We start from the raw sequence: 26,623 nt of genomic DNA, 5'->3' as shown, positions 1-26,623 counted from the left end.
TAGAGTTGTCATATTGTAGTCCAGAGAGATTTTGCTACCCTTTTGAAAATAGGACTATCCAGTAAGAATAACTGAGGAAAATGACTGAACTAGTTCGTGAATGCAAATTAAAGGATAGTTTCTGAACAATTGATTTTTAGAATTTCTTAACTTTTTTTTTTTTTTTTTTTTTTTTTACCAGACAATAAATATTATCATTTAGGAATACCCTTCCCCCTTCCCCCTTTTTTTGTTATTACATAAATAGATCCTACTTGCTCCTACTAGATTGGTCAGTGAATGAGAGAAAAGAGAAATGTGTATTTTTAGAACATTGCCAACATATGAAGAATAATTTTTAATAAATTATTGGATTTTTTTTCTCTCTCCTTCCTTTGTTAGTACTTCAATTCAAGAAGTTGTCAGTTAGTTCTTGGAGCTGGTGCACTGCAAGTTGTTGGACTAAAAACAATAACTACAAAAAATTTGGGTATGTATTCTTGAATTTAATTCACAACTGAGGTGTTGTAATTATTGCTACTGTACTCATTGTGTTTTTAGTAGATGTTCTTGTGGCTCTGACCAAAGGCTTTAAAAGTAGCAAGTGCTACTTCACTTTTTCATGTTTTACCATAATGGAAAAATTAATTTCTGAGGAATTTCCACTTTAGCAAGTATGTTATTTGGAAGTTGCACCACTGTGGGAAGTGTTAAGATTCTTTATGTATAAAGTACTTTGGGGTGAAAGATACCTGAGTATCAGGAGAGAATCAGTTGTGCCACCAGCTTCCTCATGCCAGTAATACAACTTGAATCCATTTGGAAAATTAGCATGTTCATTACACTATTCAATACCAAATATGTTGCTTTCTGCTACAATATTCTTCATTTATGAAATAAATTGGGATCTGTGTAAAATTCATTGATGTTTTTACTTAATTTGATATGTACTAAAGTAAACTAATATCCTTTTTTGTTTCTCCATGATATGTCTACCACTTGAATCTTCAGCTCTTTCTTCACGCTGTTTGCAGTTAATTGTGCACTACATTCCTGTGATCCGGGCTCATTTTGAAGCTCGGCTGCAGCCTAAGCAATACAGCATGCTTAGGCACTTTGATCATATCACTAAGGTACTTTTTCATATATTTTCTGTTGGAGTTTCATAAATTTAATTCGTGATTGTTAAGTATTTCTTTAGGTGTAGCCCAAGGGCTTTGAAATGTACTGTTATTTCTCATTACAGGATTACCATGACCACATAGCTGAAATATCAGCTAAGCTTGTAGCGATAATGGATAGCTTATTTGACAAGCTGTTATCTAAGGTAATGATTTATATAAATTATTTGGCTTTGCTTAAAGGCATTGTGACTTTTTCATAGTTGTCTTAACAAATCAAATTCTTTAGGATTTAGAAAAAAACTCAATAAAATCTTCAGATTGCCCAAATAGTTGATATTCATCGGAGTCCAAGGGGAGGGAGGATTTCAAAGATGAAAGAAACACTGTACAGAAGTAATTTTGTATTAGTTGCATTGACAAATATGTACCTTCTTCAAAAATAGGTTTTAGTCTGAAAGCCTTCCAGTACAAAATTTAGAGAACAAAGATCGAAATAGAAAAGAAAAGTAATTTGTGATAAAATGTGTTACTTTAAAAATGTGGAGTCTGAGGTGCTCTGTTATTTTCCTCATAGGTAATCAGTTTCAGTATTTGTTTCTTGTTTGCTTCCCATTCCCTATAGGATGTTAAAAGAAGCAATATTTTCCAAAGAATTCTGAATTATACTGGGAGGGTATATTCAGAAAAATGTCACTTAATCAGTCCCAGTTACTTTTGCCCTATCTGTCACTCTTTCCTTTTCGAACTAAGTTTTCAAACACGTATCATGGGAGAAAGCAGAAATTTTATAACTTGAAAATTTGAAGGTTTTCTTAGTTATACTTTGGCCCAAGAGCATTGTTTAGAGTAAGCTTATACAGCAAGGCACTTTGATATGCTTTTCCTTCTACTTGCATTCTTCAGGTATGTATTTCTAAAAACTAAGGACACTTTCTTATATAACCACTCTACCAGACAAAATTCACAATAACTTCTTAATATCCTCTAATACTTATTTCTATTTGAATCTTATCAATTGTACAAATTTTTTTCACAATAACTTGTTTGAACAAAGACTTCTATGTGTCTACATGCTACATGTAGTTATTATGTCTCTTAAGTCTTTTATAAATTTCCAATGCCCATTTCCCATATCTTATGTCTTTTTTTAATGTAAAAAATGTACCCAGACTATTCTGATTTAGTGTTTGCTCTACTTCCTTCCCCATTGATGACCTCTGTTACCCTGACATGTGTTCTCCCCTTATTAACAAGTGTCTTTTTGCCCCTCTCTGACATATATACTTTTTATTCCAGGAGTTGCCCAGTAGTATGGCCCTATTTTTAATTCATACCAAAAAAAAGTTTAGTGGTTAGTTTTGGTTAGCCTCTCAGTTTTTAGCTTTTCATTTTCTTATCTGAAAATTTAATTTTGGGAAAGAAGGATAACCAAATGTGGATGAAAGGGGCCACATACTAACTTGACAAGCTCGGGGGAGGCCTGCATGGCAGTCTTGCAAACTCAAAGACATAAAATAACCACAAAGGATGGTCTGAAATTAAACTTTAACTAAAAGCAGTTATGGTGGGTAGTTACCTCCTAGGTCGGTATCTTTACTGACAAGGTCAACCTTTACCTTAACTGAGCCTGTCTTTTTGTAACTATGATAGCATCCTTGAAATGTCTGGGTTACTTGTAAATTTCTTTTTTCTGGATCCCTTGGGGCACAATCTAATGTGCTGGGCGCCAGGACAGATACCATAAATCCCTTCGTTGTTATTGTTATCATGATAATTGTTGATTGTTAACTATCCTGCACCCACCTAAGTATGTGTATCCTTTTACTTTTTATCCAATCCTAGGGGTCCCCCCCTTTCTTTCTCCTGCCTCTCATCTGTCACCAATGGATTTCGTGTAACCCACCTACTTGATTGCAATGCATAAAAATAGAGGAGAAACTGCCATTCTCTGAAGCATTATCACAGTCTGTTGAGATATCGTGAATAAGTACACCTTCTCAGTTAACACATGTGTTGTTTAAGGCAGTGGTCGCCAACCTCTCAGACCTCATGGACCACAACCACTAGTTTAAGGGACAACTGTAGTGCAAAGTATAGGTCAAAGTTTTGTTTTTCTTTCACATCTAATACCTTTCCTTGAAAAGATTATCTTTTTTATTGGAACCTTTGTTAAAAATCAGTAGACTATCTTTGTGTCAATTTATAACAATTTGTACTCTCTTCTGTTCCATTGATCTATATTCTGTCTGAATATTGATCTATATGTCTGTTACTGTAACATTATTCTAAGTCTTGAAATCAGGTCATGTGAGTCCTTAAAGGTGAAGCCTTCTCTGCTCCAACCCCTCCTCCAGGGGTAGCCAACCTCTGCATTGATTGGTGTAGGATCCTGGGCTTAAGGTGTTTTCCTTCCTTCCCTCTGGAACAGGCATGTTTTGTTTCTAATCCTCACACAAAGACTCCAGGGATGACAGAGTTTGGTGCTTTTTCTCAGAGACTTGAGTTTTTTGCTTTGTATAAGAAGAGGGTTCAGAGAAGTAGGTGGCGTTTGTTACTTTTTCTTAGTGGTACCTCTTCCTGCTTGCATGTATCTCTCTGTGGTCTCCTGTCCTGACCCCAGTGTTGCTGGTAAGCACTTACTGAAGACCCTTGTGCATGAGTGCAGTCTCTGCTGTGGTAAGGTCCTCACGTACTCTATGTTAGCCCACAGTTGGCCTTTGAGAATTTGTTGAAAGGTTTGTTGTTTTCTTATCTGCTTCTATGTTGATTACCTCTTATTCCTATGCTCTGCCCAAAGTGAGACAGTCCCATCTCCTTAGAGGGCCTTGTCACTCTTTGGAATTAGTTCCTTGATCTCTGTGCCCTCTGCTCTCTGATGAGTTTAAGAAGTTATTTATAAATTATTCCAGTTTTTTTCTTGTGGTTAGGGTAGTAGCAGCATGCTCTTGCAGCTTTCTAAATTTTAAGCAGAAGCAAAACTCCAAAGTTTATAAACTAATGAATCACACAATTGCATTTTATAAGTATTAATCAGATTGCAGAATGGCTTTGAGGTATGTACTCTATTTGAAATACTTTCACTTAATTTTTTAAATTTTACTTTTCAATTACAGTTTACATTCAACATTATTTTGTATTAGTTTCAGGTTTACAGTGTAGTGATTAGATAATCATATATTTTACAAAGTTCTTCCCCCAATATTTCCAGTACCCTCCTGGCATCATTCATAGTTATTACAATATTATTGACTGTATTCCGTATGCTGTACTTTATATCTCCATGACTATTTTGTAACTACCAATTTACTTCTTAATCCCTTCATCTCTTTCACTCTGTCTCCCATCCTCCCTTCCATATGGCAACCATAAGCCTGCTCTCTGTTTCACTTTTACTTAATTTTTTTTTTCACTTTAAAGACTCAGCAGTCCTGGTGTGCTGCTTAGGAAGCCATATCTGCGACCATCAAAATGTCCTTTACCCATGTACCTATATCATGCAATGTCTGCATTCTGGAACACCAACTAATTTTTAGACAGTCAGCTCCCCAAAGGGACTTTTCTCTAATTCATCTTTGTATACTCCAGTTAGCTAAGGGACTTTCCTCTAATTCATCTTTGCATACTCCAGTTAGCAGCGTATCTGACCCTTTCATTCAAACATACACATATACACACATAAGCATACACATATTATAAATACACATAAGTAACCATATACTTACATATAAACATATGTCTTTCCTTAACCTTAGGGTAAATATCCTATATAATAAAAGCCTAATATGCTAAGTATCCGGTTGCCTGGTTGGTTGTTCAACCAATCAAAGCATAATATGCTAAGGCCACTCAACTGCTCGCTATGCTGTGCACTGACAACCAGGAGACAGATGCTCCGACCAATAGGTTACCTTGCTGCTGGGCTCCTGCTGATCAGGACTGAGCGAGACAGGCTGGACATGCCCTGGAGCCCTCCCGCGGTCTCCCTGGCCCCAGTCATGTACTGGTGGGGTCCCTCGGCGTGGCCTGCGCCCTCTCACAATTCGGGACCCCTTGGGGGATGTTGGAGAGCCGGTTTTGGCCTGATCCCACAGGATAGGCCAAGAGATCCCACTGGTGCATGGATTCATGTACAGGGCCTGTAGTGATTATTATATTGGCCTACCTATGAAAGAAATAGAACATTTTAATTCTACCAGAGTTAAGTAATTTCAGATATGATCATGTTGACACATTCTTAAAATCATGTTTTAAAAATAATCTGTTCATTTGAAGGGCCCACTTTAGTGATTCATCATTATATATTGAGACAGATTAGTAGCTAACATTTTTTGAGTATTACTTTGTATCAAGCACTGTTTTGTCTTCTTATGGACCATTTCTAAAATCCTCATAGCAAGCCCTTTGAGATGTAAAAAAATGAGGGAACTTGCCCAATGTCACATAGCTAACAACTGGAAGAATTGAGAATTGAACCCAAGCAGGCCATCTTAAGGAAAGTAGCCTGTGCTCTTAGCCACAAGGTTATGTGTCTTTCTCAAAGTAGATTAGGATATTTAATGAAGAGTTCTTGAGATTTCGGGAGTAAATCAGATCACAGTTGAAGTGTGAGCTTAAGCACTATATTAGTTAGATGTGTAGGGGCAGAAAACCTTTTTCTGTGGGGACATTAACATAATTTTCTTTATTTTTCCCTGCCAGTATGAGGTGAAAGCTCCTGTTCCTTCTGCCTGTTTCAGGAATATTTGTAAACAAATGACAAAAATGCATGAAGCTATAATTGACCTCCTTCCAGAAGAGCAAACACAAGTGAGTAGTATTTCCTAAAATTACTTTTTATATAGCATATCGTATATAATAAAAGCCTAATATGCTAAGTGTCTGGTCATCCAGTCATCCGTTCAACCAATCAAAGCGTAATATGCTAATGATATGCAAAGGCCCCTCAACTACTCGTTATGACATGCACTGACCACTAGGGGGGTAGATAGTCAACTGGTTGACCAGTCACAATGATGCGCACTGACCACCAGGGGGGGACATATGCTCTGACCAATAAGTTAGCTTGCTGCTGGGGGACTGGCCAATAGGGACTGAGCGAGAGAGGCAGGACATGCCCTAAAGCCCTCTCGTGGTCCCTCCCTGACCCTGATTGTTCACTGGTGGGGTCCCTCGGCCTGGCCTGTGCCCTCTTGAAATCCAGGACCCCTCAGGGGATGTTGGAGAGCTGGTTTCGGCTCAACCCCACAGGCCAGGCTGAGGGACCCTACTGGTGCACGAATTTGTGCACCAGGCCTCTAGTATAATATAGTATAATATGCATGTACAATTAGAGTGTTCTATATCCTTTTGGTACAATTAAGCTTAGTTCATATTCTAATATTTTTTTAAGTTGTTATATTGACTTACGGAATATGGATAAAAAATTCTGATTTCAAAGTGCCCTTTACTCTAAGTCAAAGCAATAATACAATAGCTTTGCTATATGGTTAGCAATTCTAAAAAGCACATTTTCCATTTGTCCATCCAGAGATCCCAGATTCTGTTTACACCACTCATTACATTATTTCCTTAAAAATCAAAATTGTCATTTATCAACAAATATGAATTATATTACCCAAATTGGATAGGGGAGGAATTAATGATAGAGTTAATAATCAGATGACACATAAAGTAAATTAATATGTCATTAATATTTATTAAATAAGCATAAATGATCTATAATAGGCACAAACCAGGAAAAAGCAAAATGTGTAGTTTTTAGCACCTTCCACCTATGAAGTATCCACCTACTGTCTCTACTGTCTTCATCTACAGAAATATCACAGAGTTCTCTCATTTTATTTTTGTAAATAAGAGAAAGTTTATTTAGAAAATCACAGAGGTAGAAAAAGTGAGGCGTGGAAGAAATGGGCTTAGGAAACAAGTTACAGAGGCAAAAGAAGGGCCCTTGGCATTTGGAGGAGGAGAGGCAAGAGAAATGTACCTGGGGGAAGGGGACAGGGGAAGGCACTGGTGAGAGAGAGAGAGAGAGGTGTGGGGGGGGGGGGGGGGCGGAAGAGACTGACTCTCTCTTCACTCTTTAGTGACATTGCTACTTCCCATTTCCCTAGGTTCTCTCTCAATACTTCAAAGGTTCCAGTATTTTTTTTCTCAGTCTTTTTTACCCACCGTAGCTTAGCTCATTCCCTCTATACCAGATAGTTGTAGGATGATAGTGTTATAATACAATCCTAGTTGTTGTATGACTAGGATATAAACTTAACTTTCACTGGGATTTTTGCTATTTAGACAAGTTATTTCAGTTGGTCTCTAATTGGTTCGATGCATGGAAATGGTATTTGGGAGCAAAGGTAGCTTTCTTAGTTACTCTTGCCTACTCTTGCTCCTGCTAATCTCCTTTCCCATGCCACTTCAGGCTTCCATCTTACATACTGTCACCATGCTTCCCTAACTTTTCATTAATCATACTGACCTCATGATTTGGGGCTGAGGATTGAAGAGGATCCATAAGATACAGAACAATCACTAGGGTCTCTTTTTCTTTCTCATTTCTCCTTAGCCAAGCCATCCTTTCCATTCCACAAATAAGATCCCCTATCTCTTACTTTCTGACCAACTTGATGTCATCTGAGTTTAATTTTAGTGCAAGGCTTAGCCAGGTGAGGGAGCTGGGCATACAGGTATCTCATGTGTTTTTCTCTACATCATAATTTAAAGGAAACTGTTATCAAAGCTGAGCACAAATAATAGATTTTATGTCAGTATTATCACTTGAATACCAGTAATTCCACAAAACATTTTCCATAGATTAATTGTATAGACTTTCAGGTCAGGTATTTCCCAAAGAATTATTGGGTCATTGCATTAAAAAGTGTGCCTGCAGGAGCAATAAAATACTTCCAGGTAATATTACAAGGTTGGAAGGATAAAGGTGTCCTTGCCTCTACTGTTAAGGCTTTTTTTTGTTTTCTCTGTCAAGTTCGTAGTTAATATTTTACAGAACTCTCTATTTCTTTTTATTCTTTTTACCTGTTAGTGATATATGCTATTTACATATCTTAGATGACTTCTTCTAAGGGGCAGAAAGGCATTAATAAGTCATATTACGAAAAGAAATAGTACTGAAAAGGGAGAAAAAAGCTTTTATCCAGCTAAGGGCAAAAACTTATACTGAACTAGCAATAAAATATTTTCAAGGGAGCATTTTAAAGATATATGCCAAAACAAAGGCTACTTAAATTTTTTTTCTGATTTGATAACTCCTGATACTTTTGTCTTCTATTTCAGTAGAGCTTTAAGAAACTTAAATTTTATTTCTTTTCCAGATGTTATTTTTAAGAATTAATGCAAGTTATAAATTCCACTTGAAAAAGCAGTTATCTCATTTAAATGTGATAAATGATGGAGGACCTCAAAATGGGTATGTTTTTCAAAATATTTTTACTATTCCCCTATCAAATTGTTACGTTGGTTTTATTCATTATGTTGTCCTTTTCTACTGTAATCATTCTGGAGCTGAAAAATTATAAAATCAGCAACCTTTTGCTTTTTCCCTCTCTGTGGAGATGATATATATCTATATCTATCTCCGTTAAGTGTTTTTATAAATGGTCAATTACTTAACTGACCTTATGTGTCTGTTTTGAAGCAGTGTGGGTTTGTAGCACCTGTTTAGATTACCCAATAGCCTTCCCTATCCAGACAGGACTCAGGGCCCTACTTTGTAGCCATGTCACCATGAGAAAGTTAATTAACCTTTGTGCCTTTTTTATAAAATGAGGATAAAGTCTGCCTAATTCCTTCATAGAGATACAAAAAAGTGTGAATATGTACGTACTTTTCTTTAGGATATATACTTACAAGTGGATTAGAGCAAATGTACAATACATTTCCACTCTACTAGGCATTGCCAGAATGTTCTGCCAAATGGCTGTACCAAGCTTACACTCCCACCATTTCTCTCTCTATATCCTGCCAACATTTGCTGTTAAGATTTTTTGTTGCCAGTATGATGGAAGACAATGGTATTTTATTTTGATTTGCATTTTTAATGCTTGTTATATTTTCATGTATTAGTCATTCAAAGATCCTCATCTTGTGATTTTTCCTGTTCACATTCTTTGTCCATTTTTCTTGATTTTAGATTTTTCCATATAACCTCAACCTAATCCTTTGTTGGTTCTATATGTTTCAAATGCCTGGTTTTATGTTCTTTATCAGTTTTTTAAGTTAAACATAACAGTATTTTAAGATGTAGATTTATATTAATTTTGCTTAATTTTAATGTAGCAATATTGCCTTAGAAAAGCTGTTTGTTTTTTAACTATTGGTGTCAGTTTCAGTGTACTTACCATATTATCACAAGTATAATTTGAATTATTTATAGATATTAAAGCACCCTAAATTAGATTAATTTCAAACAAAAAATATGGTCCTTAGTAAATTCTGACATATGATAAAAGGTGAAACATTAAGTGCATAAGGTATTTATAAATTAGAATATAGTGCAAATATTAAGGGTACTTGAATACCTTTGCCCCAGGTAGTAAGTAGTTCAGCAATCCAGAACTTAGGTGTTCATTAAAATATTAAAGCCGGACTCCCTCCTGTCTTTTACAAACTGCTAAATCAAAGTCTGTTTGTTTTTCTGTGGGCCACATCTTTCAAAACGTAATCACACCTGCCCTGTTTTTATGTGTGGAGCTTTGATATTTGGGTTTAAATGTTGTTGCCAGGAATGTTTTTTTTTCCAGGGATAGGCATTTTGAGTTCAGTGTAATTCTCTTTTCATCAAGTGTTGTTGTATTGATTATGAGTACTGTGATTTTATTAGTCACGTACATATATACCCTAGTGCAGTGGTCAGCAAACCGCGGCTCGCGACCCACATGCGGCTCTTGGGCGACATTAGAACCACTTCTTCAAATAGACTCGCCCGGGCCGATTTCTGCACCTGGGCCACGAAGTTTCAATCGCACTGTACGTGCGGGCCCGCGTGTGGTATTTTGTGGAAGAGCCACACTCAAGGGGCCAAAGAGCCGCGAGGTTTACCGACCACTGCCTTAGTGGCAACTGATCAAAAACCAATTTAACCTGTTATTTTCTCTATTTTATTTCATTGTTTTAAGACAAATCTATTGGGCAGAATTATGAAACTGAGTCCAACCTGCATTGGTTTATTCTTTTTAAAAACATTTTTATTGTTGGAATAGAACACATAATAGCAGCAATCCTACTAAGATATATTGACATTTATAGGAAATTTGTTTTTGTTCCTAGGAAATCTGAATTTTAAGTAACAGTTGAGCAGCTAGGATAGGACTTTTGACTCTGTGAGCAATGCTACTTTATTTGAATAGAAAGTGTGATATTAAAAATAATTTTCTCTCCAATGCTTAGGTTGGTCACAGCAGATGTAGCTTTTTACACTGGAAATCTTCAAGCCTTAAAAGGCCTTAAAGATTTGGACCTAAATATGGCTGAGATCTGGGAACAGAAGAGGTGATGACATACTGGAAAACTGGGTAGCCTGACCATGGGATGTATGTGTTTAAGAAAATATGGATGCCTGTGATTCAAGAACTGAACTTGGAACCCAAGTGAACTGGGGTAGGGCAAAGGGAAAAGGAAAGTATCAGTGTTGGGGAAACTGGGAGTCAGTGGGATCTACAAGGAATGCCAATTTTATGCTTCCTTCAGTGAAGAATAACTGATCAGGTGTCTATATTTTTCATTCTCTCTGGAAACAGACTCAGGTTTCTTTGGACCAAATCCAAAAGAACACATAGCTGTAACACAGCTGTAGTTGACTAGAATGCTCTGTATACTTTATATTAAAAAATGCTTTGCATTTCTTCCAGTGCAATGAAATTCATATGGTGTCCCACCTTTATTTAATGATGGTACAATTTAAAATATTAAAAACTTAAGTCAATCTCTGTAGAAAGTTTTCTCTATGAAAGTAAAACTGTTTGAAAATTATTTTTTTACAGATCTTTCTATAAAAAAATAAACATCTTTTGATTGCTTGGATTTAGGAATTCAATTTTTTTTTTTCAGTGACCAAGTTTTAGGCTTTGTGTGACGCATATTTAGTCTCTCTACCACCACTGGATGAAGCCTTCCAGAATAGTCTAAATACTTGAAAGGATGATCACAAGTAATAATAAGGTATTAGCATTTATTTATGCAGCTAATTTAAATACTTTTGAGAAGTGGTATATGAAAGCCTGAAGTTTAATAGTTGTATTTTTATAAAAAATACGAAGGGTTGTTTTTTTTGTCTTTTTATTTCTAGTAGAGGTAAGAATACATTTTTATATATTCTGCCTACTTACAAGTTTTCATTTTAACATTTAACATGTGGAGTGTGGCTCCCTTGGATTCTTGTTTTTAAGTTACTTTCGATGTGTATATGAACAAAGACCAGGGAGAAATAGAAAATATAAGCTGCTGTGTTGGGGCCAGAAATACAAGGTGATGAGTAACTTATTTAAAGACTTTTTTTTTAAATCCTCACCTGAGGATGCTCATTGATTTTAAAGAGAGAAAGGGAAAGAGGATGTTGTGTTTGTGGGAGGGGAGAGGGAGATATAAATTGGTTGCTTCTCATTCACGCCGTAACCGGGTACTGACCCTGCAATCTAGATGTGTGCCATCTGGGATCCGCAACCTTTCAGTGTACGCGATGACGCTCCAACCAACTGAGCCACACCGGCCAGAGTCAGACCTTATAATAGTCACCTTCAAAACAGAATCAGCAGCACGCTACAAATGAAAGTGCCTGTGTCTCACCTTACACCAGGAATCTTGCCTAACCCTGTCAGAGTGCCTAAATTGTAGTGATTATGTACAATGAGATAGTTTTATTTTGTGCTCTTTGATCTCCTAAAGGAAAGCCTGTTTTCTTTCCTTTTCATTACAGAGGTATGTCATTGGTTCTTAACTGTCTGTCTAAAATAAAGCTGTAAACAATTACCAGACTTTAAAAGACTTTTTTAATAGTATACAGTAAACTTGAAACAAGCAGCCTACTGAAAAAATAAGTATGGGAGAACTGAAAAATGTAATTGATTCTTAGAATAAAGCAACAAATTATACCAGTAGTAGACCTGATTTGAAAGGTTATTCAAGAACATTTTTCAGTGACAAGCAAGCTTCAAGGAAAGGGAACTTTAAAAAGCTCTACCCCCACCCATTATACTAGAGAACATGATGTGAAAGAAATGCTCCGCCTCTCCCCACCCCAGCTCTCTCAGCCGGGAAAAGAAACACCACTTTGTTTCAGTAAATGGAGAGTCTGTGGAAAGCATGGCAGGCACCCAGGTTTAGAACTGAATGAAAGGTACTAATAAATACCTTCAAATTTAATTCCTATGGAAATAATGATGTGGTTAAGATTCTTAGAAATGCAAAAAGTTGACTTTTTAGGTAACTTGCCAGTGAGTATAAATATTCCAAGAATAAATCTTCCAACTGATTAACTATTTAGCCAGAGTATACCATTTTTCTTCATTTCATAAAGTTAACATTAAAAGTATAAGTGTACACATGTATTGCTTCACAGCTTTATTTTTGAAATCACAAGCAATTCAAAGTGACCATCACTGAGGCCTCTGTTAAAAGATTTTACAACAGGGCTGCCTCAGTTTTAAGATTAAACAATATTGTACTTTAAGATGAACTTCCAGGATCCTCTTCCGAGAAGAAAAGTATTGCTTCCATCTGTGCTTTTCTTAGACTAAAATAAAAGCATACTGCAGAAAACTCTACTTTAAAAATTAACACTGCAGGTACAGTAAACACAAAGTGCCTGCCTATTATAGAGTGCTAGAGAACATTTTGTTGTAAGAAACTAGCCCATGATTAGTATAAAGTGTATACAGTATTTTTTCATTTCAGTGGTCCAAGATGCGAAGGTTCCCAGATACAATCTTGTTCTCTAATACTGCTCCGGGTGGGATGTCAATTCGGTCACCATGGTTTGCAATGATGATAACGGTTCCCTAAGGGAAAATAAAAAGCAAGAGTGTACTTGCAACTGAAGCTGAAATGCAATTGATTTTTCTTACAATTTTCAAGTTTATGTAGAACTCTACTGATAATGGAGTAACTATATAAACAATATTAAACTTGAAAAACAACATGTTAAGGAAAACTGTAATGTGTCCTCTGTATCATCCTGGCAGTAGTTCTGGATTCCTCGAGTCATCAGAGGTGGTACCAGGAGTGAGAAGTGGACCCCGTGCCACAACATGACTGGCCCTTTCAGAGAACTACTTGCAAAGCCACCAGCATTAAAGAAACTAAAGGGTGCTTAGTTTATATTTACATAACAGTTTGGAGTTTTTATTAAGAATAGTTTACAGAAAAATTTTTCATATCTTAAGTGAAACTGTTTCAATGAGGCAATATCAACAATAAAGTTCTCTATATATGTGCGGTTGTATAATATAGATATACCTCATACATATATTTTTTTGTTTTTAAAAAAAATCTTCATTAAATAACTGAAATCTAGGTATGGGATTAAAAAAAAAATACTTGATTAGAAAAAGCTCTTCTATCTTTGGTTCTGAGTTTTAATACTTATACCCATAGTCCTTCTTACGCTAGTCTGGAATGATGATTATAAAAGTACCCAAGTACTATGTAATGTGAATGACTATTGTTTATAATAGTGATGACAATAGGTTAGTTTAATAGGAATAGATTATACACAGTATAAATGAAGTTCTTTTCTACTTTCATTTAGATTCAAATAGTCATCTTTAGTGAATTAATGCTAATTTAATAGTGATTCTATTTTAAAGGTTGTCCTATTTCAATAAAATAGTGCCAGCCCAATTATTTATTAGTGTTTGCTTTCCATTTGAATGCTGTATTCCACAAGATTCCTATATACAACTATTATGATTGTATTTTAATTATGCTGTATATCAACTGAAGACATTGTTAATACTAAATACTGTAGTAAGCTATTTCATTTTTAAAATGTAAATATCTGGTACAGACTAGAAAGTATTAGGTAAATTTAGGACTAGTAAATGAAACATGTTTATAAAGCTGAAGATCTATAACTTTCATAACACACCTTTAATGAAACATTTTTGCCAAATGTTACATCTCCTGAAACGGTGAGGTGATCCAATTCAAGCATATCTGGTATACTTTCAAATCTCCTCAGATAATCCTGAACCTGAAAGAAAAATAGGAATATATAAATTGTTTCAAAAATGGATTAAGGGTTAAAATAAAATAGTTTAACGAAACATTCTGTTTATGGTCAAGTTTAGGCCTTCTATTGGAAGAACCTATTTGTTAAGCACTTGCAATGCTAGATCCTGTGCAGGAGAGACCAGGGGATAGAACATTGTCCCTACCATCAAACAGTTTACAATACAGCTGAGCAGATCAGACATCCGATATAATAAAAGCCTAATATGCAAATTGTTCCCTTGGGTGGTGTTCTACTGGGGCATTCAACAGCTTGCTATGATGTGCACTGACCACCAGGGGGCAATGCAGAACATGGCGGGCGACAAAAGCAGGACTTCAGCAGGATGGTGGAGCAGGCGAGCAGGCGGAGCCGACCAAGGTAGGTGCAAGCGGGGGCCCAATCACCCCATAGACGGTAACCAGTGGAGGTGTGTGTGTGGGGGGGTAATGGGGGGAAGGTGTTGCCACTGCCTGGCTCCCAGGTGCTTGCTATGATGTGCACTGACCAGCAGGGGTATTATACTCTCAAATGTTCTTAAAACATGTTCTTCCTCAGAGCAACTAGCTATTGCCCACTCAGCCCCTGTTGGCAAATCGAGGCAGCAAATGTTCTTATCTCCTGCAGGGTATGGTGCCACAGGAAATTTTTGTGCATTGGCCCTTTAAGAAGGTGCCCAAACTTTCAGCTGACACTGCCTGGCAGACAGCACTCCACTGCTTTTCACAGCTGGTTATTAGGGCATCCTCCTCAGTTTGGCGCTCTCTGCAGGGGAGCCCAGCCTCGGGATTAGATCCCAGAGTTCTCAGTGGCACCCCCACAGCTGAGGTCTCTCTCCAGGACTTCAGTTGCCATCTGTGGGTGCCTGGCCAATCCTTTCGCATCTCCACCCCTCCTGCCAGTTTCTATGCCATCTCTAACTTTGGTCCCTGGGTATCAGGGTCCTCTCCTGTGAGTTTTCCCTTGATTATTCAGGAAGCCTTTCCGTATTTCACTTGTAATTCCAGCTTGTTCCTGGGAGCATGTCTTGTTCCTCCTACTCTGCCTTTTTTAACAAATGCCTTAGTGCTCCTGATGGAAGTGGTCTCAGGAACAATGCACATCATCTCAGCAAGTGGTGGTGGTTCCCACAGTCCTCTCTCATTGTCAGAGACCCTGTGACTGACACTCGGAAATGTGTGCCACACAGCTGCCCCATCCGTGTGCCTGGACACTTCTCTGCCTTGAGCCAGCTCCACTGCTGAAGCCCCTTGTATTATTTACTGTTAAATACCCAGGACCGAGAACACTGCCATGTACATGTAGGGGCTGTGTTAAGCCAGAATTAACATTCTCCTTCTGATGAAAGCAGTAATAGTCTTAGAAAAGACATAGATAAAATGTTCCAAAATTTAAACATTCCTTTCTCCTCTATAGAAATCAAGTTCAAAAGTGAGTTACAGCTTTATTTTCTAAAGTCGATTCCCTTTAAATGGCACAAAAGATGTAGAAATATGACCGGTCAGCAGCAGAGACTGACTGGATTCCAATTCACACGTATATCACATCTTTACAATTACTCACCTTTGTAAAAGAACTGCCGAGTTTTACCAAGGGCACCGTGGGAAATTCCCGCTTTTCACTCATTGTCAGAGACCCTGCATTAAGGCTGTAGAGGTTCGACATCACAAGCAAGAGATCCGATGTGGTTTTCACAGGCAGAAAACGGCTTCTAGGAACATTGATACCTAGAGAGTTCTCAAAACTTTTAATGGCAGCCCCTACTGCAGTTTCTAACTGGATGACATTCAGACCTCCGTCCAGAGTCTGTAAGAAAGGGAGAGGTATACAAGTTTCAACAATGTAGTTCCATGTTAGGTAATATGTGGGGAGTGGTTTCAGAGATCCATTGAAGAAAACAGAATTTTGAGACGTGACATTTATCAAGCACCTACCATAAGTCAGGTACTTGTACATATGTGATCTCCTCTCAGCATCACAGATCTTCCATTCGATAATATTTCCATTTTGTGATAGAGAACTGAAGGTTTAGAAAAGTTATGCAAGGTGCCAGTGGCCATAAGGCTTATAAGTATCAGAGCCACAAGAAAGCTGAGGTAGGCCCTCTGCTTTTGGGCCCTGTGTTCCTGCCACCACCATAGCCCAGCGCCAAGTAAAAGCACCATGGCTCAGCACACCACAGAGCTGGTGCAGACGAAGACAGGGCCAGGACATGGAGAGAGGAGCTTGGCAGAGAGGAGTGACTCATGCACTGGGCAGGCCAGAGGGTGTGTGTGTGTGGTGGGGGGGCAGGGAGGGGGGGTGGTCTGTGTGTAGCCTAAAGTGATCTCAGGACCTGTGAGATGGCCCTTGGCTTACCTTTGGATTAACAATGATTTCCATGTCAATAGCATTCTTCTCCTGCAGTCTTTTAACTGCTGCAAGAGAGATCCAGAGGTTGTTTGTGTTAAATATTTTGAATTTTGATACAGACTTGAACTCATCAACATGTGCTTTTGGCACTTGGGCAATTTCCACCAGTCTCAATTTGCCTTCATACTGAGTGAGTGTCCCACCCTAGAAAAGGCAGAGGAGAGTGAGTGAGTGCTCCACGCCCCTCCCAACACAGCCCCACCACAGTTTATAGCCTCTGAATGTTACAGAAAAGATACTGATAGTAAAATCCCCCAGAAATAAAAAGCATTGGCAGTGACTCTACCCGTGATACAAAGCAATATACTTATGAAGACAGAACCAAAGAAAATAATGTAGGCTGTCTGTCATTTTACACAGTATATCTGCCCTCTTGCCCATGATAAAGGCCCTGGGAGTATATCACATCAAAGTCCTCACTTTCTGAAGGCTGGCTTCAGGGACAGCATTCCCCTTATTCTCAAACCACAGTCTATCACCAAATAACCAGTCCTACCATAACCCCGTTCTGAATATGGCTCTAGGGTACAGCGAGAAAAGGGAAGACAGGCACAAGTGGATGAGAAGTGACCCCCTGCCTGGCCTCAGCCTGGAGGTGTTTTTACAGTCAGAGGCCACAGCAGTGTGGGGGGAGGAGCATTCACTCTTGTGGGATGTGGACATTTATAAGAGGCACAGAACCCAGCCCAGGGACTGACCACTTTAGTATCCACTGTCCACTTTTTTTACTCTCTGTGGGGTCATTATTAAAACCTTGTATACCATTTCATCAAAGGCCAAGTGTCATTACCACTAAACATGCAAAGTTTAAAAATCAAAATTTTAAATGGTGCTGGAAGGAGACTTGACTTGGGGTGGTGGACACACAGTACAATATATAGACGATGTATTATAGTGCTGTACATCTGAAACCTATATAACTTTATTAACCAATGTCACCCCAATAAATCAATAAAAATTTTAAAAAATTTTAAATCAAATTTAAAGACATGTAAGCCTCAAACTAGAAGAATAATGAGGGTTTGAACAAACTTACTGAAAGTGCTTTCACATGTTTCAGATTTGTTACAAATATATGTGGAAATGTTTTCAGTTAAAATTGCCCATATAGAGTATTGCCCCCAAATGATGGTTTTTATAGTATTAAATCTGGATTTGTATACACAGTGTTACATCAATCAGAATTTAGGGTGCTCTACAGAACACTATTTCATTCTCTTACAATGACATCAAGTGCGTAAATGTGTTCTGCTTCACTTGCAGACTTTCCAATAAAAAAAAGTATGAACTACATAACCTATGAAATATGAATATGTGAATCCCCAAAAAGCTTCCTCTCAGTATTACCTTTACATCTGCACGTGTTTTATTTGTGACTTCCATGACAAATTCACAAGGCTTTCCATTGGGTGGGTTCATTAGATGGTTAAGAATATAAAGATCCACTGTGGCACCCAGATTATCTATGTTAGACACAAAAATATACTCTTTGCCTTCTCCAATGAAGATATCGAGCAAACCAGAGTTGTAGAAACTGGCGTAAATATCACCATGACCTGGAGGGTACCAAGCTTCTGTATTTTCCCCTGAGTACGATACATCCTTTGCTACAGGCAGTAAAGATTCTTTATTAATCCTAGGGTACCTTAAAAAACAAAAGTTCTTTTTCAATATCAACTCTTTGGAGCATTCCAGACCTTTAAGAAAAACAATGCATTTAAATTAAACTTCCCTCGTTTTCAGACTGTCATTAGTAATTTAATCAGATGTGAATCCATTTAAGAAAATCTCACTATCTGTGTCCAAAAATCAGTTTCCTTGATAGTAATATTTGCTGCAAAACAAAAAATTTCCCATACACATGGAAGGGCACCTCATATTTTTAAGATATTGATATGTTTTATGACTCTCGAAGAGGGGAGATATGTTAAGTAAGTTTTCTCAAACTTACTTGGTCATGGGATAGTTCTTTTCCCTGAAAACCTATTTTGGAAAAGCTGTCCATTCTTATGAACATACTCAGAGGAGGTATTCTTTCTTTCACAGAAAATCAATAGCAGGTTAGTGCCCCCTCCCTGCTCCCAGTGAGAGCGCGTGTGGAGGCTGGCAGTGGGGGAAGAGGAGCTAGGCCTGAAACAGACTAAAGACCAACCAGACTGTGGAGACAGAACACCTGTGCTCTGAGTCCTTGGAAAATAGATTAAAAAAACACCAAAAAAAGTAAAGGTACAGAGAAATATACCTTCGCACAAATTCACATAGACCAGTGTTTGTCATTAATTGGAAGCCACAGTTGCCTGGGCTTTATCACAATTCTTCTGAATTCCTTTTTTCACTTACTCTCCTTTCCCCAAAGTAGATGATTTTCTTTAGAATCTATTAAATTTCCCCCAAGCCTGTATTAGGATGTTAAAAAAATTCCTTCCCATAGGAAAGAAGTTATCAATATTGTGGAATATAGAAAAATTTTCCTTGCCCCACCTGGAGCCCAATATGCCCCCAGAAAACAAAGACTAAGCTATCCTAAGCACTCTGGACAGGGCAGGACTGTCCTTTAAGAACTGGAAGGTACAGGCCCATACAGTGATTGCAGCAATACCTCAATGCTCAGCCTCTAACGGCATCGATCATTGCAAACATGAATCTGTGGCAAATGTACATCTTGAGGCTGCTCTGTTTAAACAAGACAAAGAAGTCCTTTCCCAGGAATGACACCCCGCAGAGTTAATGTTTTTACTCGTACCTGCTTTGGTTAAAAGTGTAGATTTTCAAACGACAGTGGCTGTACTTCTGTAGTATTTTTTTTGTATCTTCATCTGTGTTAAAAGAGTTCATTAGAACAAGAGGAACATCTGTATTGTAGGTTTTGTTCAAATGCTAGGGAGGAAAATGACAATCAGATTATCCACCTTTTTTTGCATAAAGAAATTAACTCTTATTAATCACAAAACGTTCAAAACATTGTAGCTGAGTATATTAGTTTTGAGGAAAAAAAAACAACTTCTTAGTATAAGCTATTTTGATAAGCTATTCACCATTACTTGCTCATTAAATTGCAACTCTTTGAGACAAACTATTATCTACATTTTGCAGATGGTAAACTGAGGCCCAAAGATGTGGCAGGCAGGTCAGCAGATCAGGGACACCTTCTTCCCCACCAGAGTGCCCAGGTTTGAACAAGGGTTTGAACAAACTTACTGAAAGTGTGCCCAGCCAGAGGGCCCTATGACCTCAGCAAGCACTGACTAAGCATTTAGTGTGTGTCCAGAGCACGGTGGGGTGAAAGTACAATGGTACAAAGACGTGGCTCCCTAATCTCAGGATTATGGATGTCAGGAGCTGTGCATCATACCCCAACTGAAATCTTTTTAATCTCTGGAAAGAGCTAAGAGGCAACACAGAGTGGAAAGATAACAAGGTCTTAGAATTCGGACTGTCCATTCTGCACCTACTAGCTAGCTGGGGAACCCTGGGCAAGTAAATCAACTTCTCTGTGCCTTGGTTTCCTCACCTATAAAATGGGGTGATGGCAGTACCTACTTTACAGATTTTTTGAAAGGAACAAATAAGCCAATTCATATAAAGAGCTCAAAATAATACTTGGTGTAAAGTACATGCTGGATAAATGTTAGCTACTGCTACTGCTAGTATTACTGTGGTTGTCAGCACCATATTAGAAAATAGGGATGAAGAGATGAAAAAAGGCCATTGCCCCTGAAAAGCTTATTATGGTCTGTGATTAATGACTTTATAGTAAGAGAGAAACCAAGAGTAAGTTCTTAGCCCATGACATCTAACCAGATATGTGAAATTTTCCCAAGCCTCCCCAGAGGGGGTTAATAAAGCTCTATCATCCCAGCTGTGATGAAAAGGCTGCCCCTAGAAAGCAGGAGAGTCAAATTACAGTGGAAGGTTAGGGAGAGGTGGGAGAGAGAGGAGATCAATGGGAGGACTAAATGCATGCATATAAGAATAACCAACGGATGCAAAACATTGGGGGGTGAGGGCATGTATGGGAGTGGGCTGGCTGGGGAGGGGGGGAATGGTAAGATATGTACACATATAATATCTTAATTTAAAAAAAAAAAAAAAAAGGCAGGCAGAGAGGAGGGGACATCAAAGGGAATCCAAACAGTAGGTCCAGAGATTTCAGCAATCACAAAAGCTATTTTAAAGTTTTTACATCACCCTAGGGATGTGCCCTAAGGAACACCAGACCTTTTTATATATAAAAACAGAGACTAAAGACAGCAAGCTCCCTGACTAGCTCAAATCCACATCTGATATTTTATAAAGTAATGCTTATAATACTTAAGAACTAAAGACAACTTCAGTAGCTCATGAGAAAGGCCAAATGTTACTCACTTCAATTTGCTGAACCGTCAGATCCAAAAACGTATTCTCATTCCTCACACCAATCAGACTTTTTGGACCTTTGCAGCCCATGCTGGTTCCCAAACCGCCATTGAGTTTTACCACCACCAACTTGTTCAGCACAGAAGATATATTATCAGGTAAGCCCCTGGCCTTTATCTTATCATAGGGTTGAATCTAAAGTAAAATAAAATTAAAAAAAGAATTATAGAAGTAATTCAATCAGCTTTCTGAAAGGTTAAACCAGACCAATCCCAGGGTTACTTTCAGACTTTCTTCAAGAGTTTGGCTTTCTTTGTGGAAAGTTTCCGTTGTATTTCCCATATAAGCCCTTCTTATTCAAAAGCAAGTACTGGCAACTTCCCTGGCACACGGACGTAGTTCAGTGGTTCATTTACAACGGAGTACCAGAAGGGGAAAGTTACAGTCCACACATATCTGGCTGGCTGGTGAGAACATGCAGTCCTTTCAGACTACCTTCAAAAACTCAGAATTCCCAATCCGCATCAACATAACAAATGGGATACACAAAAGTCATCAAGCCTATAAATATTTCTGGCGCACAAGATCTACTTCAATTCCAGCGAAGTTTATAGATGATCACACATTGTTTCTTCTTCCAAAGGAGACAAACACTAAAACCAAAATATTCTTTGCCATTCTCCTCCATTCATTCCTAAGTTTGTCCTTCAGCAGATCAATGGATAAAACAAATGTGATGTATACATAAAATGGAATATTATACAGCTTTAAAAAGGAAGGAAATTCTGGCACATGCTGTAACATGGACAAACCTTAAGTGAAATAAATGGTCATAAAAAGACAAATGCTTGTTTAATTCTATTTATATGAGGCACCTACCGTGTTTACCCGAAAATAAGACCTACTTACAGGTTTCCTTCTGAGTGAAATATGAGGCATCCCCACGAAAATAAGGCCCCCCCCTAGGCTAAACATGAGAGATTTGGTCCACTGATTCCGAAAGAAATGGAGTCACAAGAAATTCACCAGGAAATTCAGGAATTGGATTGTTATGATGATGTTCCAGAAGATGATGACATGATTGTCATTGAATGAATGAGTAAATTCTTGATACTGTAGGATTCACAGTTTGTCTGGTTTGTGTTGACAACTACCGTACTACCGTACCATATATAGGTAATAAATCTCCTTTATTTTCATTTAACAATAAATGTGTAACGTATTCTTCTTCATGGAAAAATAAGACATCCCCTGAAAATAAGACCTAGCGCATCTTTGGGAGCAAAAATTAATATAAGACACCGACTTATTTTCGGGGAAACAGGATAGAATAGTCAGATTCATACAGACAGCAAGTAGGAGGGTGGTTACCAAGGAATGCCAGTAGGGGAAATGAGAAGTTTTTGTTTAATGGGTATAGATTTTTAATTTTGCAAGACAAAGAGTTCTAAAGATTGGTTGTGCAACAATGTGAATGTATTTCACATTTGCTTAAGAATGTATGCTTAAGACACTTTAAAGGTGATTTTAAAAGATTGTTCCTATAATTAAAGATTAGATAACATTGATTAAAATGTGTCTTTTATAATACCATCACAAATAGCAAATAGCAAATATTTAGGAATATATCTAACAAAAGATATGCAAGAGTTCTATATGGAACACTAAAAAACACTTTTGAGAAAACTTAAAAGAAAATCAGATGTATTTATCATGTTTAAAAATTAGAAGACTTGCCAAGACCAGTTTGGCTCAATGGATAGAGCGTCGGCTTGGGGACCAAAGGGTCCCGGGTTCGATTCCGGTCAAGGGCATGTACCTTGGTTGCGGGCATATCCCCGGTAGGGGGTGTGCAAGAGGCAGCTGATCGATGACTCTCTCTCATCGATGTTTCTAACTTTCTATCTCTCTCCCTTCCTCTCTGTACAAAATCAATAAAATATATTAATAAATTAATTAATTAATTAATTAAATAAATAAAAATTAGAAGACTTACCAATATAAAGGTGTCAGTTATCCTCAAACCGATCAATGCAGTTCAAATCAGAATCTCAAGAATTTCTTTGTGTGAAAACTGGTAAGCCAATTTAAAGTGTGTATGATTATGCAAAGGGCCAGGAATAGTCAACATACTCTCAAAGTTGGAAGAACCAGATTTACAACATTCTTTTTTAAAAATTGTAAATATACTTAGCATAAAAGTTGCCATCTTAACCATTTTAAGTATATATTATAGTTCAATAGTATTAGGTATATTCATATTATTGTACAATGTCTAGAACTCTTTTTTCCATCTTGCAAAATTGGAACTATATTCATTAAGAAACAAGGTGCGTTCCCTCCCTCCCTCCACCTATCTCCTGGCAATCACACTGTACTTTCTCCCTCTGTGAGCCTGACTACTCTGCACACCTCATACAAGTGGAATCACACACACAGCATTTGTCTTTTTGTGACTTATTTCACTTAGCCTAATGTCCTCAAGATTCATTTTGCATTTTTTTAAGTGACATATATTTGAGGATGTCCCCAAATAATGCAGGTTTTTCCAGGAAAAGGTCCATGTTTAATAACGTTTACTTGTGTATATGAAGGACTGGTATCAAGGCCTGGAATACAGATATAGGTTGACATTATATGGCAAATTGAGCCTTACAAAACTTTTTTATTCCATTTGCAGATATTAAATAGAATACAAGTTCTGAAGTCTTACTAATCAGAAAACTGATTCCCTTTATTTAAATTTAATAAACATAACAACACACCTTTAATTTAAAAGAATGAAAAGAATACTACAAGCATAAACACTGTTCTAAAAGTATAAATCTAAGAAAATGCTGCTCTTCAGAAACACGTGAAAACAATGCAGAATGGCAGGATATGGGTTTTAGACACTGTTCAACAACTGAGTTCTGATTGACTAGTTTCTCTGAAGGATGGGCAAGCTGTTACTTCAAGATGAAAACAATGTAAAAAGAGATTTGTTCATAATTAAGTATGTAGTCACAAGATCAACAGAATGGCACTTTTTTCACTGTCACTCTAGGCAAGAGGGATCGGGCCTAAACTGGCAGTTGGACATCCCTTGAGGGGTCCCAGATTGGAGGAGGTGCAGGCTGGGCTGAGGGACACACACCCCCGTGCACCAATTTCATGCACTGGGCCTCTGGTCCTAAATAATAAAGGTTAATATGCAAATCAATGGAACGGCAGAATGACTGGTCACTATGATGCGCCCTGACCACCAGGGGGCAGACACCCAACACAGGAGCTGCCCCCTGGTAGTCAGGGACAGGAGTCTCCCACCTCCAAGGCAGTGCTAAGGAGCAATGAGTCAGGCTGCAAGAGGGATGTCTAAGCTGAAAGGCAGACATCCCCGAAGGGGTCCCAGACTGCACGAGGGCGCTGGTTGGGTTGAGGGACACTCATTACTCCCTCCGCCCCCCCCCTCCCCCCCCCAGTGTATAAATCTCGTGCACTGGGCCTCTAGTAGTAACATAATGCATAGTAATGCATAGTTTTTACTAAGGATACACTGATGGTTAACTTCAGTCTCAGAATTTCACCAAATAATCTGTATTCAGATTTAGCTTACACCTCAGGAAGACTAAATGCCAACTCCTACACTTAAAACACCATTTCTGAGGAGAGCTATGGAGGGAAAGGGAAGAAGAGTCATAAGGTATGTGGTAACACGGTACGATGAGGGAAGAGATGTCCAGACTGTCAGGGTAGTGTTGCTGTTAGAAGCCTTCACTGGAGGTCTTTCACGTTTGGGGACTTATTAACACACACACACACACACACACATACATGCACATGTGCGCGCACGCACGCACGCACAAAGAAAGGCACCAACAGCTTGATTACAGCAAGCCAGGACACTTTGTCTAAAGTTTATTATGCGTTAAATTTAGTGGTTAAACACAACTTTCCATCACATAAATCACCCTATATGCCAACAGAAGTTCTTTTTGTTGGTCATGCAGTCCACTCCCTCACCAGGAACCTCACAGAGCAATCCCTCAGACCTCAGTTTAGTTCCATAAGCCACAGGTATCTGTGTCAGAAAGTTACTTGGCAACAGCACTGGGCACACCTAGTAACAGACATTTTTTTTACCTGCTCTTCACTTATCCCCTTCTCAGCTCTCTCAGGAGAATGCACAAAGACATCTATTCAGTCAAAGATTGACGGTATTTGGAGACAACAGGGAGTACCATGCACGGCCTGATATGTGCACAATGCTACTCTGAATCCGTTAGTCAATTACCAGTTTGATCTTTGTGCTTTCAATCCTAATCACCCTGTTTCTCTTTCTTCCAGCCATGAGTAGAATTCGGTGTTCAAAGAGTTCTAGTCCAACCAAACACACAGGAGGGCACCTTTACGGGTGAGGTGGGGAGACCCCGTGAGGCTCCCTGCAAAACGTGCAAGACGAGGCCAGTCCTGTTCTCCTCTCCCTGGGATAAAAGAACTGGTCAAATTCCCAACTTCCTCAAGGGAATGAACAACAGTAAGTAGTTGGCAATCTATTTAAGAGCAAGATTTAAACACTATTCTGCCCTCTAGGACGTCGATCAAGTTTTTCTGCAGAAGCTGATTTTTTAAAAGATCTTTTAAAAAACTGTCTGCCATGATCTGTTTCTTGCCAAGTCTGTTCACAACTTAGTTTCCAGTTAGAAGAAAAGCTGAATTCATCACACAGTCATGGACACACTGTTCCCATTAGCAAGAGTATAACCCAGTTCTTGGTAGCATATTTGTGCTATTCCTGGAGACGATGCCAAAGAGCCCAAACAAGCTAACAGTACCTGCCCTGTAACGATTCACAAGGGTGTGATTATTGCAAGGTGAAAGTTTTTTTTTTTTTCCCCAACAAAAGCATGCTTGCTGAAAAAATGATCTGGGTAAACCGAAAAACAGGTTTAGAAGACACCCCATATGTACAGGAAGTGTCCCAAGAACATGGGCTTATCCACTCAACCCTTTCTGCAGTGTCTTGAGTGCCAATTTTTGTACTAGGCATATTGTCTATTTCACATTCCTAAAGGTAACAAAATCTGGGTCGTTTGAAAGCTTCTAGAGATTAATTTAATGACAGCAAAGTCATACCTAGACCAGGGATCTTTTTCCCCATTAAGGGAAAGCTGACAAATCATTACATTGTCACATGGTCCACCAACAAATTCTTCAACATCCTCTCAGTCACTAAGCTGAGCTAAATTCGTATTTCACAAAGCAAATAAAAACCATCATATATATAATGCTCTCAACTTTCAGGCACCGGTTCCTCAAGGCCTCCCTGCACCTCCATCTTCACTTCTTCCCTTCCTTCTGGTTACAAGAAGAGCTGTCTCTCCCCCTAGGGCAATCTCTCCACCAGTGCCCCCCTCAAAAGCCTCATTTCTTCACTCATCAAGTCTCAGCTTCAGTCTTCCCCTCTCCATTCCTTTCATCTGCATGAACATATTCAAATATTTGCTATTGAAAAATCAAGGAAAACGGCGACATATACTCACTCATTCCTTCCAAC

General features: G+C 38.3%; 2 protein-coding genes across 8 annotated transcripts in view; one reads left to right on the top strand and one right to left on the bottom strand.

The window, feature by feature from the left end:
- The window catches only part of VPS54 (VPS54 subunit of GARP complex), an 84,126-nt gene extending 72,519 nt beyond the window's left edge, over positions 1–11,607 (top strand). For 3 of the 4 annotated variants that reach the window (XM_084901062.1, XM_084901061.1, XM_084901063.1), the window contains 6 exons: positions 382–469; positions 991–1,112; positions 1,226–1,306; positions 5,802–5,909; positions 8,429–8,523; positions 10,503–11,607. In XM_084901062.1, coding sequence (XP_084757188.1) covers positions 382–469; positions 991–1,112; positions 1,226–1,306; positions 5,802–5,909; positions 8,429–8,523; positions 10,503–10,608 — 600 coding nt within the window. In that variant the 3' untranslated portion in view covers positions 10,609–11,607. Of the gene's footprint in view, positions 1–381; positions 470–990; positions 1,113–1,225; positions 1,307–5,801; positions 5,910–8,428; positions 8,524–10,502 lie in introns of those variants that run through there. The other variant, XR_014796519.1, reaches the window with a different exon arrangement.
- Positions 11,608–12,081: 474 nt separating this feature from the next.
- UGP2 (UDP-glucose pyrophosphorylase 2) overlaps positions 12,082–26,623 on the bottom strand; it is a 45,347-nt gene continuing 30,805 nt past the window's right edge. For all 4 annotated transcript variants that reach the window (XM_084901104.1, XM_084901105.1, XM_084901103.1 and 1 more), the window contains 7 exons: positions 21,097–21,282; positions 19,475–19,608; positions 18,079–18,376; positions 16,678–16,875; positions 15,883–16,125; positions 14,197–14,301; positions 12,082–13,108 (listed from right to left, as the gene is read on the bottom strand). In XM_084901104.1, the coding sequence (XP_084757230.1) occupies positions 13,001–13,108; positions 14,197–14,301; positions 15,883–16,125; positions 16,678–16,875; positions 18,079–18,376; positions 19,475–19,608; positions 21,097–21,282 (1,272 nt within the window). In that variant the 3' untranslated portion in view covers positions 12,082–13,000. The remainder of the gene's footprint in view (positions 13,109–14,196; positions 14,302–15,882; positions 16,126–16,677; positions 16,876–18,078; positions 18,377–19,474; positions 19,609–21,096; positions 21,283–26,623) is intronic.

The sequence above is a fragment of the Pipistrellus hanaki genome, assembly GCF_964339955.1.
Source record: "Pipistrellus hanaki genome assembly, chromosome: 12".
Lineage (NCBI taxonomy): Eukaryota > Metazoa > Chordata > Mammalia > Chiroptera > Vespertilionidae > Pipistrellus > Pipistrellus hanaki.
The sequence above is the reverse complement of the archived record's forward strand: the minus strand, read 5'-3'. Positions and strand labels throughout refer to the sequence as shown.